General features: G+C 41.6%; 2 protein-coding genes across 3 annotated transcripts in view; one reads left to right on the top strand and one right to left on the bottom strand.

Annotated features, from left to right (window-relative positions):
• The window catches only part of ush1ga (Usher syndrome 1Ga (autosomal recessive)), a 29,727-nt gene extending 21,024 nt beyond the window's left edge, over positions 1-8,703 (bottom strand). Inside the window, exon 1 of the mRNA XM_020492160.2 lies at positions 8,365-8,703. Within this exon, the coding sequence (XP_020347749.2) occupies positions 8,365-8,528 (164 nt within the window). The 5' untranslated portion in view covers positions 8,529-8,703. The remainder of the gene's footprint in view (positions 1-8,364) is intronic.
• The window catches only part of LOC109897428 (proton channel OTOP2), a 30,490-nt gene extending 14,439 nt beyond the window's left edge, over positions 1-16,051 (top strand). Inside the window, exons 1-7 of one of the 2 annotated variants that reach the window (XM_031814394.1) lie at positions 9,665-9,683; positions 12,703-13,118; positions 13,418-13,554; positions 13,680-13,738; positions 13,985-14,112; positions 14,331-15,202; positions 15,621-16,051. In XM_031814394.1, the coding sequence (XP_031670254.1) occupies positions 12,707-13,118; positions 13,418-13,554; positions 13,680-13,738; positions 13,985-14,112; positions 14,331-15,202; positions 15,621-15,791 (1,779 nt within the window). In that variant the 5' untranslated portion in view covers positions 9,665-9,683; positions 12,703-12,706 and the 3' untranslated portion in view covers positions 15,792-16,051. Of the gene's footprint in view, positions 1-9,664; positions 9,684-12,702; positions 13,119-13,417; positions 13,555-13,679; positions 13,739-13,984; positions 14,113-14,330; positions 15,203-15,620 lie in introns of those variants that run through there. The other variant, XM_031814393.1, reaches the window with a different exon arrangement.
• Positions 16,052-16,785: the final 734 nt, after the last annotated feature.

The raw sequence follows: 16,785 nt of genomic DNA, 5'->3' as shown, positions 1-16,785 counted from the left end.
CATCATAGAATGACAGATTGTTGCTCCCTACTGCTACTGTTTCACTATCCACTATAAATTCACTATAAATCCACTGTAAATCTGCCAGGCCTGTATTTCAGCAGCAAACCCAATAAAGTTGTCAGACATCACTGAAATGGTCTCCCTGGATCTCAAGGGTGCTGCTGTCTAGTAGTCAGTCACTGGTGTTGTGAGAAACTATGGTGACTATGGAAGTATTTTTAGTACCACATGTCACGCACACTTTTTCATGGTGTTAGAACTGCTGTTTATCATAATCAGTGAGAGATGGGTACAGTACACATTTAGTGTAGTAAATGTTTTATAAGCTGAATACCGTGGGAATTCCTAGAACTAGGGTTGTTATTGGTTACTTTATCACCACACTGTCTAAGTGGACAAGCCATTGTGTTACTTTGTGTACATTTTCCCTCAACAAAATAGTGGAATGCACAGAGGACTAATGAACCCCCTCAAACCTAATTTGGCATTTGCTTACAGTATATTTGTGTTCCTGAAATGCACACAAGGCCCACTTTAGTCTGTGTGAGAGAACGAGAGATCGTACTATGCCTGGCAGAAGCAGACACACTGACAGAGAGAGAAATAGAGGAGAAAGAGAGGAGAGAGAGCGAGAGAAATTACAATGAGAAAGAGACCGGGAGAGAGGGAGACTAATTACACCAAACACATTTGGCCCTTTCACTGGTTGAATACCTCGGTCACCTGACCTGTTCGACAATGGGAGCTTATAGAGCACCCTCCACCTACACCCTGCCATGCTCTCAGCCCACACAACCCCCTGCCACTGATGCCCCTTCACTCCCGCTAAGCTCCTGATGTGCCTAACTTCCTTAACACTGAGGGTGAACAGTGCATTGCCCCCCACCTTCGCAAACTTCCCCAGGATCGGAGTGTTAAAAGTCAGTACGTCCTCCGGACCTTCCTGCCAGTCCCTAGTGTCTGCTGTCACTTGCAATGGTGGAAACGGTGGCTTAGGCAGTTTCTTGATGCCATTAAACATCCCTGCAGGGTGGCTGAACGACCTTAAAGGGATCTGTGGGTTGTGGAAGATGGCCTCCCATGGCCCATGCACCACACCCCCTTCTTGTGTGGTCCTTGGCAGTTACCAGGCACTCAGTACTAGAGTGTAAAAGTCTAAGACCCCTGCTGTGTTCAGCCTCATGAGGAGAAGTTGCCAGCCCTCCTCAACAGAGCACATGCTAGTTCCCTCCAGCCATCATCAGTGTGGTATATTCTCTGTGCCACTTTGGGTCGGAAGCCTGCCACCCTGCTCTCCAGGTCCATGAGGCCTTGTCTCCCTTCCTGGACAGGCAGCAGACTGACGGGGCCGTTGAGACCAGTTTATATCATAGGGACGATGCCACCAAGTTGTTGATGATCCCTCCCTCTGTATGACACTTGGTAGAGGAGCCACCTCCACTTCGCCTGGCTTCGACACTCCCTCCCGGTTCTTCCTGACCCACCCCTCCAAGCCCAGATACATCCCAAGAATATTGAGCCCTTCACAGACCCACTGCCCCCCCCCCCCCCACTGCCCCCCCCCCCCCCCCCCCCCCAGATACTCATGGTCCATCCTATCAAAGGCGTTCTAAGGAAGAAGGTCCAAAGGTCCACATTCTGAAGCCTTGATTATTATGTCTCTGATTATGAACAGATGGTCTGTGATTGAGCATCCTGGTACACAGTACATTTGGTCCCAGTGGGACTTCAGTCTGTTAGAGAGGACCTTGACAAAGACCTTATACCAACAGCTTAGTTGCAACTCCTCCTCCGACGCACTCACAAAACACAAAACAAAACAAGTCCTGTCCAATTCACTTTTTTATAAAAGTCCACAGGCAGACCATCGGCCAGAGGCCATCTTGGAGATAGCAGCCGAGAGTTTGTGAAACGTCCGGAGAAAATCTATTTAATTTCTCTGAATTTGGGAACGTCCGTGAGCAGAACCTGAGAACACACAGGAGTTACACACCCGTCAGGCTCCCTCATCTCCCCACAACAGAAGTTACCCCACCAGACAAACTCTGTTTTTTCAACCCAAAGAAGAGCTGGGAGCATCCATCCCTCTCAACATGGAACATCCTAGCTCATACAAGTGCTCCTTTTGCTTTCATCTGAAAGAAAACACCAAGCGTAGTTCAGAGAGATTATCTCGCAGCCCGGCCCTACCTTGCCCCATCAGCTCAGCCTCTACCTCACTTATGAACCTCTCAAGCTCCCCAGTACTCTCCTGGACTCTGAAAGCTGAATACTGCTGACAGAACAGCTGAAACTGGGCTTTCCCTATGTCCCACCACTGACTGAGACTCTCCTTTCCACTGTCCCCACCTCTACCAAAAGCCTTGGAAGCTTGAGAAATGGTGGCATCTTGTAAGAGCTTTACGTGTCATTTCCAATAGGACACCTGACAGGGCCCTGGTGAAACAGATAACTGAGCCATGGAAAGATAAGGGTCTGAAACGCCAGCTGGGAGTACGGAGGCCCTCACCAGCCTATTGCTCTGGTGGTTGATCGTATGAATACGATCCTCACCCTACCTCTAACCACCTTCACCCTCGTATACTACTTTGTGGTGGGATACTTAGTTCTCTATGTGTCCACTGTCGTTACAATCTCCCCCCTACACAAGGTATGTGTGAAAGCCCCTGTCTTAAACACCCAAACAGGACCCCCCCCCCCCCCCCTCTCCCAACCCATATTAGGTGCATACACATTTATGGAGAGAAATAGAGATTAGAGAGCGAGAGAGAATTCCCCCAAACTTTTGCCAATGAACTACTTTGCTAATGGGCTTCTTTCTCTGGACAGGAAGGGAAACCAGGTCAGCCAGAAACACACTGAAGAGAGCTTTGTGTACTCCAGTTTACTGGTGCTTCCTAATCTAAACCCAACATACAGTCAGGTCCAAAATTATTGGCATCCCTTGATAAAGATGAGCAAAAAAGACTGTATAAAATAAATAATACAAATACTGAGTTATATTGTACGCTCAATAAAATTGGGAAATGTTTACACATCTTTTTTTAATCACATGTTAAACACTCTCTTTCTCTGATCAATTGAATTAGTATATAAAATAATATTTTCCCTTTTTTTTGTGCATACAATATCTCAGTATTTGTATTATTTCATACAGTCTTTAAAAAAAATCTTTATCAAGGATGCCATATGTTTTGAACCTGCCTGTTTAGATAACGTCTCATTGGCCACTGGTCATTTGCACTGATTGTCCCAAATTAGATGTATTCATTTTCTATCCTGAATAGAATGTTTTGATCTGAATTAATTTTATAGCTACTGACAAATTACATACATGGAAACTAAGTGACATTGTCTGTCTGTAAAAAAGCATTACACTTTACATGTTTTTACTGAAAGAAGAAATAGCATGATGATGACGTGTGATGAGATCAATTGTTGCATCACATAATTCTGACCTGCACAATAACCAGTAAAGTAACATTCTACATCTAGAATTCTAATCCCACCCTCTCTGACGTTCTGATGTTTTTTCAAAAAGCAATGTTAAACTGAGGAGAGGATACAACAGCCTTAACTGATCATGGTAGGCTTCCTTTTGTTGCAAACATTTATGTTGCTAGGATATGAGTAGAGATGGACACTTATGGTTATTTTAAAAACAGTGACATAACTAAGCAGTAGCTTGCTCATTGGTTAGTCTATAGTTGGAGCCAGTAGTCCCTCCACAAAGAAAGTAGGGCGAGGCCAAATCAATCAATGCACATCATCACGTCAACAAAACATTTATCAGATCCAATGTTATATTTTTGGGGGGTATTTGGAAGTTTTATTGACAGATATAGAATATGAGATGAGTGATACAGTAGTGTAGAGTGACTGGTAGAACAGGGGATTGAACCACTGCCTCAGTGCACTGCTAGGGGCACTATGTGACATTAAATGTCTGGAACTAGCGAACCTACTCAGTTAATAGTCTATCAATGGAAAGGTTCATGATTAAACTGGTCTACACAGCTGGGCTATATCCTCGTGGCTGACCCTAGCTGTGCCAGTCAATATATGTCTGGGGTTATTTGGGGAAAAGGAGAAGGCCATTTTTGTTCTAACCAAATTAACAATAGATATATTATTTTCTATTCTATGATATTCTATTCCATGATACTCTATTCTATTATATGATATTATGTTCTATTATATGATATTCTATGATATAATATGATATTCTATTCTGATATTCTATTATATGATATTCTATTCTATGATATGATATTATATGGTATTATATTCTATGGTATTCTATTATGAAATGATCTATTCTATAATATATTATATTCTGATATTCTATGATATTCTATTTTATTATATGGTATTCTATTCTATGGTATTCTATTATGTGATATTCTATTCTATGGTATTCTATTATGTGATATTCTATTCTATGGTATTCCAAAACACAGAAAACATATACTGTCCAATAAATGTACAGGGAATGTTCACAGTAGGTAGGCCTCTCTACAGTATACACTATTAGTGTGGTCAGTGTGGTGGTGGTATTGGTGACCTTTTACTTGTTTACCCTGAGCCAAAACAGTTCATTTCAATGGAACAAACATACATGACTTCAATAAATCCCCACTGACCACCACCTAGGCATTATGGGTGTGGCTAACCTGCCACAGACAAAGAACAAACTAAAGATCAGTAGGCTACTGTTACTTTATTTATCCTGCATCAGTCGGTAGGCTACTGTTACTTTATTTATCCTGCATCAGTCAGTAGGCTACTGTTACTTTATTTATCCTGCATCAGTCAGTAGGCTACTGTTACTTTATTTATCCTGAATCAGTCAGTAGGCTACTGTTACTTTATTTATCCTGAATCAGTCAGTAGGCTACTGTTACTTTATTTATCCTGGATCAGTCAGTAGGCTACTGTTACTTTATTTATCCTGCATCCTGAATCAGTCAGTAGGCTACTGTTACTTTGTTTATCCTGAATCAGTCAGTAGGCTACTGTTACTTTATTTATCCTGAATCAGTCAGTAGGCTACTGTTACTTTATTTATCCTGAATCAGTCGGTAGTGCTACTGTTACTTTATTTATCCTGAATCAGTCGGTAGGCTACTGTTACTTTATTTATCCTGAATCAGTCAGTAGGCTACTGTTACTTTATTTATCCTGAATCAGTCGGTAGGCTACTGTTACTTTATTTATCCTGAATCAGTCAGTAGGCTACTGTTACTTTATTTATCCTGAATCAGTCAGTAGGCTACTGTTACTTTATTTATCCTGAATCAGTCGGTAGGCTACTGTTACTTTATTTATCCTGAATCAGTCAGTAGGCTACTGTTACTTTATTTATCCTGAATCAGTCGGTAGGCTACTGTTACTTTATTTATCCTGAATCAGTCAGTAGGCTACTGTTACTTTATTTATCCTGAATCAGTCAGTAGGCTACTGTTACTTTATTTATCCTGAATCTGTCAGTAGGCTACTGTTACTTTATTTATCCTGCATTCTGAATCCGTCAGTAGGCTATGATCTCCTCTTTCATGTGTTATGGCACACCCCTCTAGCACTACTGGTGCTGCACCTTGCTACTGACCCTATTAGCCCTGCCTAATGTTACAGACCTTTAATACTAGTCCTACCTAATGTTACAGACCTGACCTAATGTTACAGACCTTTAATACTAGCCCTACCTAATGTTACAGACCTTTAATACTAGCCCTACCTAATGTTACAGACCTTTAATACTAGCCCTACCTAATGTTACAGACCTTTAATACTAGCCCTACCTAATGTTACAGACCTTTAATACTAGCCCTACCTAATGTTACAGACCTTTAATACTAGCCCTACCTAATGTTACGGACCTGGCCTAATGTTACAGACCTTTAATACTAGTCCTACCTAATGTTACAGACCTTTAATACTAGCCCTACCTAATGTTACAGACCTTTAATACTAGCCCTACCTAATGTTACAGACCTGACCTAATGTTACAGACCTTTAATACTAGCCCTACCTAATGTTACAGACCTTTAATACTAACCCTGACCTAATGTTACAGACCTTACCTAATGTTACAGACCTTTAATACTAGCCCTACCTAATGTTACAGACCTTTAATACTAGCCCTACCTAATGTTACAGACCTTTAATACTAGCCCTACCTAATGTTACAGACCTTTAATACTAGCCCTACCTAATGTTACAGACCTTTAATACTAGCCCTACCTAATGTCACAGACCTTTAATACTAACCCTACCTAATGTTACAGACCTGACCTAATGTTACAGACCTTTAATACTAGTCCTACCTAATGTTACAGACCTTTAATACTAGTCCTACCTAATGTTACAGACCTGACCTAATGTTACAGACCTTTAATACTAGTCCTACCTAATGTTACAGACCTTTAATACTAGTCATACCTAATGTTACAGACCTTTAATACTAACCCTACCTAATGTTACAGACCTGACCTAATGTTACAGACCTTTAATACTAACCCTACCTAATGTTACAGACCTGACCTAATGTTACAGACCTTTAATACTAACCCTACCTAATGTTACAGACCTGACCTAATGTTACAGACCTTTAATACTAGCCCTACCTAATGTTACAGACCTTTAATACTAGTCCTACCTAATGTTACAGACCTTACCTAATGTTACAGACCTTTAATACTAGCCCTACCTAATGTTACAGACCTTTAATACTAGCCCTACCTAATGTTACAGACCTTTAATACTAGTCCTACCTAATGTTACAGACCTTTAATACTAGCCCTACCTAATGTTACAGACCTTTAATACTAGCCCTACCTAATGTTACAGACCTTTAATACTAGCCCTACCTAATGTTACAGACCTTTAATACTAGTCCTACCTAATGTTACAGACCTTTAATACTAGTCCTACCTAATGTTACAGACCTGACCTAATGTTACATACCTTTAATACTAACCCTACCTAATGTTACAGACCTGACCTAATGTTACAGACCTTTAATACTAACCCTACCTAATGTTACAGACCTGACCTAATGTTACAGACCTTTAATACTAGCCCTACCTAATGTTACAGACCTTTAATACTAGTCCTACCTAATGTTACAGACCTTTAATACTAGTCCTACCTAATGTTACAGACCTTACCTAATGTTACAGACCTTTAATACTAGTCCTACCTAATGTTACAGACCTTTAATACTAGCCCTACCTAATGTTACAGACCTTTAATACTAGCCCTACCTAATGTTACAGACCTTTAATACTAGCCCTACCTAATGTTACAGACCTTTAATACTAGCCCTACCTAATGTTACAGACCTTTAATACTAGTCCTACCTAATGTTACAGACCTTTAATACTAGTCCTACCTAATGTTACAGACCTTTAATACTAGTCCTACCTAATGTTACAGACCTGACCTAATGTTACAGACCTTTAATACTAGCCCTACCTAATGTTAGACCTATAATACTAGCCCTATCTAATGTTAGACCTATAATACTAGCCCTACCTAATGTTAGACCTATAATACTAGCCCTATCTAATGTTAGACCTATAATACTAGCCCTACCTAATGTTAGACCTATAATACTAGCCCTACCTAATGTTACAGACCTTTAATACTAGCCCTACCTAATGTTACAGACCTGACCTAATGTTACAGACCTTTAATACTAGCCCTACCTAATGTTACAGACCTTTAATACTAGTCCTACCTAATGTTACAGACCTGACCTAATGTTACAGACCTTTAATACTAGCCCTACCTAATGTTACAGACCTTTAATACTAGCCCTACCTAATGTTACAGACCTGACCTAATGTTACATACCTTTAATACTAGTCCTACCTAATGTTACAGACCTTTAATACTAGTCCTACCTAATGTTACAGACCTTTAATACTAGCCCTACCTAATGTTACAGACCTTTAATACTAGCCCTACCTAATGTTACAGACCTTTAATACTAGCCCTACCTAATGTTACAGACCTTACCTAACGCTACAGGTTTTACTAGACCAGACCTAATTCCTACAGAGGTGATGCGTTCCATAGGAGAATATACATAAACTACACCGAGCACTGCATGAAGGGGTAGGCTAGCTAGTATAGGTGGGCAATAGAATAACTATTTAACACAGGGGGAACTTTACCTATCGTATCTATCCATGATATGAGTGCGCAATAATACTTAAATGTTTTATTACACAATATTATTAACCACACGAGATATGGACACTATCTATCCGTAGCTACTGCACGAATTGAGCAAAAGGAATACAACATTCCACACGTGACGAAAAGTACATTTTCAGTTCTTAAAAGTCTACTTGCCCTCTGCCCACGATAAGTCGCAGAGCCTCCAAGTTGCCATGATAAGCGGCCCATAACGTCGGTGTCATGCCATCTTCATCCGGCGCGTTCAAGTCCTTCCGCGTAGCCTCCTTCAGCAGGTCCAGGTAGCCATCCCGGGCCGCCTTGTGATACCTGTCATTCATGCTATCAACGGGCCCTCGACTCCATTGCTCTCGTTCGTCATCTACCCATCTCTCGGTCTAAATGGCAGGCACCACAGGCTACAGTTCCACTGCCTGCCTCCGCCTGTGTTTCATTGTAAGAAAGCGCCGTTCCTCTGGTCTGAAATGTTATTGTGGCGTATGCCGTTGCAGTGACGGCCGCGCGAGCCGAGAAGGAACGCGCATTTGGTATCCAGGGGCTATCGCGTCCAGGGCTGTTGTTAGGTTATGATGTGCACAAAATGCACGGAGCCAAATATAAATGTGAAAGAACATAGAAAAATAAAGAAAAAAGCTTGGAATATATAGGCATTTAAAAATAACTTCAAGTTCAATATTCATATTCTACACATGCAGCCTATACCTCTTAGAAAAAGGGTTCCAAAAGGGTTCTTTGGCTGTTGCCATGGCAGAGCCCTTTTTGTGTTCCGGTAGAACAATTTTTGGTTCCAGGTAGAACCCTTTTGGGTTCCATGTAGAACCCTGTTCTACATGGAACCAAAAAGGGTTCAACCTGGAACCAAAAAGTGTTCTTCGAAGGGTTTTCCTATTGGGACAGCCAAAGTACCATTTGGTATTCTAGATAGTGCTTAGGAGTGTAGGTATTCATTTCCGATAGCCATTTAGAGTCCGTTGAAATGTTGATTCATGCATAGAACAACATAACATTTGATATGCTTTTAAACATTTCATGTGCCATTATAAAGGCTCATACACACTTATAAGGAGTTGTACCTCATTATAACAGCAGTCTGCCAGTGTTACTGAACAGACCATCATATCCACTGACTCATCATTAAAGGTGTGATGTTAATGATTTGAGTTTTGATGAGCACATCACAATATGATGAGCCATGTTGTGACAGTGAAATACTAAAATGTTGAAAGGTGTTTTTCTAAGCAGAAGCTTGTTATACGTCCACACATGAGTGTTCTTTTGATAAATCATTAAAAACACTCCCTATGTGTGGACATATAACAAAGCATGTTGTTTCTCATAGATGTTTGACATTTATGACTGTCTGTACATTGGTGTTGTTGTCTGTAAATCAGGCTGTGGCTAGGGATGGCTATAAAGCCATGAGGGACACGGCTCCCCCAGGCACTCTGAACCTGATCACACACACCTCCCACAAGGTAAGCGGCTGCTCAGGCATCCTCATATTGATCATCAATGTATTGATCTATAGGTATAAGATTGACTGAGTGAACTTAATCCTGAGTCTAACTCAGATTTTTATGTTGTTCATAGAACTCAAAAACATGCTTTATCTAATTGTATTTGATAGGAAAGGTGTAGACCTTACAGTGAAATGCTTAATTACAAGACCTTAACCAACAATGCAGTTTTGAGAATACATACAAATAAAACATAAAAATAATAATAAAAGTAACAAATAATTAAAGAGCAGCAGTAAAATAACAATAGCGAGGCTATATACAGGGGGTACCGGTAGTCAATGTGCAGGGGCACCGGTTAGTCAAGGTAATTGAGGTAATATGTACATGTAGGTAGAGTTATTAAAGTGACTATACATAGATAATAACAGAGTAGCAGCAGCATAAAGGGGGGGGGGGGGGGACAATGCAAATAGTCTGAGTAGCCATTTGATTAGATGTTCAGGAGTCTTATGGCTTGGGGGTAGAAGCTGTTTAGGAGCCTCTTAGACCCAGACTTGGCCCTCTGGTACCACTTGTCGTGCGGTAGCAGAAAGAACAGTCTATGACTAGGGTGGCTGGAGTCTTTGACCATTTTTAGGGCCTTCCTCTGACACTGCCTGGTATCGAGGTCCTGGATGTCAGGAAGCTTGGCCCCAGTGATGTACTGGGCCGTTCGCACTACCCTCTGTAGTGTCTTGTGGTTGGAGGCCGAGCAGTTGTCATACCAGGCAGTGATGCAACCCGTCAGGATGCTCTCTGGTGCAGCTGTAGAACCTTTTGAGGATCTGAAGACCCATGCCAAATCTTTTCAGTCTCCTGAGGGGAATAGGTTTTGTTGTGCCCTCTTCACGACTGTCTTGGTGTGCTTGGACCATGTTAGTTTGTTGTTGATGTGGACACCAAGGAACTTGAAGCTCTCGACCTGTACCACTCCAGCCCCGTCGATGAGAATGGGGACGTGCTCCTTCCTCCTTTTCCTATAGTCCACAATCATCTCCTTTGTCTTGGATATTTATTTTTTCATTTGTGTGTACTTAAATTAAGTAACTCAGTAACTCATTATTTCTGACACTCTTATTGACCTGTTAGATAAATAATTCAGTCAAGTCCAGGAAACCAATTGCTTTTGATAAACTGAGCAAATAATATTGGGCACTGCAGCCTTTTCTCACCATTAGTGTGTTTACCAGACTGCCACTCTAATGCGTTTGTATTGAGATGTGGATGGCTGTAATCAATTCATAGAATGTCAAACTGACCAATTGGAACCCCATTCATAAGCATCCAATTAAATTGATACTATCCCAAGTAACCTAGTAGTCTGAGTCCCACTCTCTTTAGCTAACATGCTACTCCTTGCCACTCATTGTCATTGCCAAAGAGACTGGCCTTTACACAATCTCAACGTTCGCTGGATTTATGGTGGAGTTGCTCATTGGTTGTTGGAAATAACATTCATATTTTCCATGACAACATGTGGTGCCTTGGAAATAGAATTTATAAGTCAAAAAACAACATTTAGCTGTTAGTTGTATTTTGACATTTTGTGGCTGGAATTGCAGTATGTATTTAGTGTGAGAATTTAGACTTCAGCTAGCAACTTTGAACATACCTGGACAAATAAACACGGTTGCTATACCAACGTGTTCTGTGGAGTTCCAATATTTGCATAATCATTGTGATTGGAGGATGGTTGTGAGGTTGATCGACTCAGGATCAAATCCTCTGAATCAGGATCAAATCCTCTCATTAATGATAGAAGGTTTGAATTTGAAGTTGAAAGAAAGGCCAGTCTCTTTGTACATGACATGGAGTACAAGGAGTGGATTAGCTAAAGAGACTTGTACCCACAAAATCCATAAAATGTTACATTTTCCACAACAATGTATATGCTAATACATGCATCAATGCATTATAATAAGTACACCCAATTAATTACAGTTTCATCTTAAAAGTACAGAGAACTAGGCAATATCAAGTGCTGTCAACACTTTGTAAAAAAAAAAGTATTGTGATAAATAAATACAAATACTATTTCAACTGGACTTTTATCAGCATTTACAGTTGGGCTGATTTAAAAATAAATGTTTATGTACTGCAAAGTGGATGTAATGACTACACCGTCATGTGAATATTTCAGAAACGTCACCCACATATTTCATTACATTGGCTATGTTATTGTTAGATTGCAGTTTGACAGTTTGTCAGTGCTGCAACACAGGCATTTTGAAAAATCACTTTTGAACCAGCACACCTATATGGTGTGTAATGATTAATATATTATGAGGAAATTCGGGGATCCAGTAGGGTATTTCCAGTTTACGTTATGTTAGCCTATGATTCACTGTGTTTTCAGACCTCCGTTTTGGTATTGGGGAGTAGCCTTCTGTTGTTCTAGGGAACAGTCAGCGCTGCCATAGAAACAGACTTATTAGACAGAAACTGAAAATCGACTATTTTTTTATAAAAAATAATAAGTTGGTTTCCAGGAAACAAAACATACCTGACCTCGTGAAGATAAAATACCAATGTGTGTTAGTAAATATGAACTGTGAGGATTTCTTTGTTCATTTCAATTTAATCAAACACTGGCATTGACCCAAATCAAGCAAGATAAACTCATATTCATTGAAGCATGGTGGACTGGCACTGCTTCTGATGATAAACAGGGAAATGATAAGAAACCTTTTATATTGTCATATCACTGATGGACTTGACATTGATGATGACATGAGGTTAGAAGCTGGGTTATGGGAAGGAGGGACCTTCTTCTACAGGCAGAGCCTTTTGAGTGGACGGTTAGGTGTTCACACAACTCTGATCAGAACAGACATGCTTTCTGAACTCATTAGATTTTCTACCTTTGGAAAGGATATGACATTTTGAACAAAGATCGCTTGGATTGTAACAAATCAGAAACAAACTGTGGACTAGACCTTTGCAGAATGAGAAACATCATGGACTTGACCTTTGGCTTCTTTTCATGCGAATCCAGCAAAATGACATCTGAAGCTGAGATGGCGGTTGAGGAGGGCTACATATCCCCCCCGCCCACCAGGCCCACCCTCCCTTCCACCCAGTGTTCCATCCACTTGGGAGTCCAGGCAGGGAGTATGAGGAGGGGGAGCGACGTCTTCTCGACCAGCAGGGGCACGGTGAGCGAGAGGGGCCGTAACCGCAGCTGGCTACTCTCTAGCATCATCACTTTCAACGTCCTGATCCTAGGTATTGCTCTGGTCAGTGGCAGTGTCTTCAACAACATTAAGATCAACGCCATCAACCTGCAGATCTTCCTCATCGTCCTCATCATCCTCACCACTGCCTGGATGCTGTACTACACCATCTACACATCCAGGGAAGATCATGCCGTGCTTTACAAGGATAGCCATGCCGGGCCTGTGTGGCTCAGGGGTAAGAGAAGACACTTTTCTGATCTTCTTGGTCTACAGCTGCTAAATTCCAGAGTTCCCAGTTGTTTGTTTTTATCCCTGGAAATCTGGGAAGTTTGTGGAATTTTGCAACCTTACCCTGTAGGATTCACTGTCTGGAAATACCACTGGACTGAATTAATAATCTCTCTTTGGATTGGGGAAGAGTTCTATTCTAATAGGATATCATTTACTATACCTAGACAAAGTTTTACATTCACCCATTGGTTTTTAATGAGTGTGATTATTTCAAATTGGATTTCATTCCGTTTTTTTCTCTAGGTGGACTGGTGCTGTTTGGCTTATGCAGTCTGATTATGGACGTGTTTAAGATCGCTAACTACGTAGGCTACCTGCACTGTGACTCTGCTGTGAAGATAGCGTTCCCTGTCGTACAAGCTGTATTCATACTTGTCCAGGTAAGAACACAAGTTCTGACATCTCAAATGGAGCTTCCATTAGGTGATATGGCATTAAGGAAACCACTGAGGGATTTGGCTGGTGGGAAAAATGCAAGTGTAGGTGATCATTGTATCTTTTTCAGACATACTTCCTCTGGCTCCACGCTAAAGACTGTGTACAGCTACAACGGAACATAACTCGGTGAGGGTAACTAACTGCTACTGTATAACTGAATTGATTTATTTATTGATGTTGTAAATTGATGTTTGATTGATGGTTGGACATGTAAACATTGCCCGTTGACCTTAAACTTTGCTTGGGAAACATGAAGTCTACTCTATTCTATTAAATTCAGTTCTGTTCTCTTCTATTCTTACAGAATTAAATAGTATTTAAAAAAATAGTTAGTATTCTATTCTGTTCTGAACTCTTGTTTCCCTCTTGAAGCTGTGGGCTGATGTTGACTCTGTCTACCAATCTGATGTTGTGGATGGCAGCAGTCACAGAGGAGTCCATACACCAGACTGTTGTTCCCCCAGAGGACGACAACAGCACACATTCCTATGACATCAGAGGTAGAGAACATTGTGTTGTTGAATCTTCTCTAGAAAATCTAAGTATGTAAACTGAAATGGGAATTCCTTGTTTAAATGAAGGATCATTAAAATAAAATAAATTCAGTTTACTTTCTGAACTTACTGTATTTAAATAGAATTACCGTCGACTATGAAATACAACCGACATAACAAAACATCACCTCAGAGTCAAACAATAATGTTTCATTTTATTTCAGCCCCTGGTGGATCCAGCAGCTGTAACTGCAGCCACTCTGCCTGTGCCGTCTTAGAAAAGGCCTATTACTACCTGTACCCATTCAACATCGAGTACAGCCTGTTTGCCTCGGCCATGGCCTACGTCATGTGGAAGAACGTGGGCCGCCTGGTAGATGAGCACAACCACCACTCGCTCCATTTCCGCCTGAAGGACGTGCTGGTGGGGCCTGCGGTCGGGCTGGTCATGCTGGTGGCGGGCCTGGGAACCTTTGTCATCTACAAGGTGGACGTGGAGAAGGGGGACCCGGGGAAACGTGACACGGTGCTGATGATACACTACGTGATGAACACGGTGGCTGTGACGCTCATGTCCGTCTCGACCGTGGCTGGTTGCGCCATCTACCGGCTGGACCAGAGGGACCACGTGTCGGGGAAGAACCCCACACGGAGCCTGGATGTAGGCTTGCTGATCGGCGCCTCATTCGGACAGTTCACCATCTGTTATTTCACCATCGTGGCTGTGGTGGCAACGGGGGCCGAGGGCCACCTCAACGCTCTCAACCTGGCTGTCTCCCTGCTCACTGTGATCCAGCTCTGCCTGCAGAACATCTTCATCATCGAGGGCCTGCATCGTGAGCCCTTCCACGAAGACATGCACCAGGCCTCTGTATTCACAAACCCATACGTCCTTCAAGCCCAAGCCCATAGAGACATACACAACCTCCCAGGGACATTCATGGAGACCAAGACGTCCCCGGCCCTCACAGTTCACAGTATGCATGTTGCTCCTTCTGCTCTTTCTAGCTCCCCCCTACCTCAACGCCATAGGCTGACCTGGAAGAGGAGGGCCCTGAAGGAGATCTGTGCATTTCTGCTGCTCTGCAACATCCTTGTGAGTAGCCTACTGAGTACCCACCACTGTCCTTTTCAAAATGGCTCTTTTAAAGGGCTTGTTAACCTAGGATGTTGTCCTTTCATCCAAAACCGTTTTTATTACGTTTGGATGAAACGCCCTACCCACAGGGTACTCACTGGTTGAATCGACTTTGTTTCAATGATATTACATTGAACCAACATGGAATAGACGTTGAATTGATGTCTGTGCCCAGTGGGTATGTACAGTAGGTCGAAAATAAATAGAAACTACTGAACCATCCCTTAAAATTTTTCCTGTTTGCCTAACTTGCTCATGAGCCAAAGGGCTCCCTAGGATTTGTGCAGTACAATACATCATAGTAGAGTATGATCCTAACTAGTATGTTTAAGTTGAAAGATTGGACTGAACATCTTTACTCTGTTTCCGTTGACAGCTCTGGATCATGCCGGCGTTTGGCGCCCGCCCCCAGTTTGACAACCCGATTGGAGCAGAGTTTTACGAGTTCACCATGTGGGCGGCTGTTGTGAATATCGGACTCCCCTTCGGAATCTTTTACCGTATGCACTCAGTCGCCAGCCTCTTTGAGGTCTTCCTAACCTCCTAAGTTGGCGAATTACAGAAACTATTCTGAAAATGTATAAAGATCATTTTTTTTTACAATCTATGTTTTGTTATTCTTTGTTCTGTCCTGAGCATGCACTGAAACATATATAAAGGATACAAAGAATACAATTTCATTTAATGAAATATGTCAATATCAGTGAGCTATTAAACTGTATCTAGTAAACTGTATAAATAGTTTTATAGTAATTATAATTGATGATGACTTTAATAAATTGCACATACATTTGAGTCATTCTTCTTTGTGGCACACTGTAATACAACACAGACCAATCACAAGCACTACTTATTTTTACTATCTCATGAGTTTACAACAACTGTCTTACCTGTAACACAACACATGTTTTAATACCCCATTGATTACAAACATGGTTAAAACTATAATTTTAACCTGATGGATGGTAAGGTTTTGCATAGACCAGTCTATGGATGCATATTTCTCCACTCCCGTCCCTCAAGTGTTCAGCAAAGCAAGTGGGGGAAAAAACGCATTGTTCTTGTTAGAATCCCAGGTTGCCCCTTTAATATTACGTACAGTACTTAACCAGTGTTCCCTTCTCTGTATTATCAAAGGTATTCTGGTCTGGCTTCCTCTTTCTGTTCTGTCTACTCTAGATTCCACTGTGTTACATAGCTCAACTAGCCTGGTCCCAGATCTGTTTGGGTTAAACAGCTCAACTAGCCTGGTCCCAGATCTGTTTGGGTTATACAGCTCAACTAGCCTGGTCCCAGATCTGTTTGGGTTATACAGCTCAACTAGCCTGGTCCCAGATCTGTTTGGGTTAAACAGCTCAACTAGCCTGGTCCCAGATCTGTTTGGGTTAAACAGCTCAACTAGCCTGGTCCCAGATCTGTTTGGGTTAAACAGCTCAACTAGCCTGGTCCCAGATCTGTTTGGGTTAAACAGCTCAACTAGCCTGGTCCCAGATCTGTTTGGGTTATACAGTTCAACTAGCCTGGTCCCAGATCTGTTGGGT

This window comes from Oncorhynchus kisutch, unplaced genomic scaffold (genome assembly GCF_002021735.2).
Source record: "Oncorhynchus kisutch isolate 150728-3 unplaced genomic scaffold, Okis_V2 Okis06b-Okis10b_hom, whole genome shotgun sequence".
NCBI classification, from domain to species: domain Eukaryota; kingdom Metazoa; phylum Chordata; class Actinopteri; order Salmoniformes; family Salmonidae; genus Oncorhynchus; species Oncorhynchus kisutch.
Note: the sequence above shows the minus strand (reverse complement) of the source record. Positions and strands in the feature narration are given on the sequence as shown.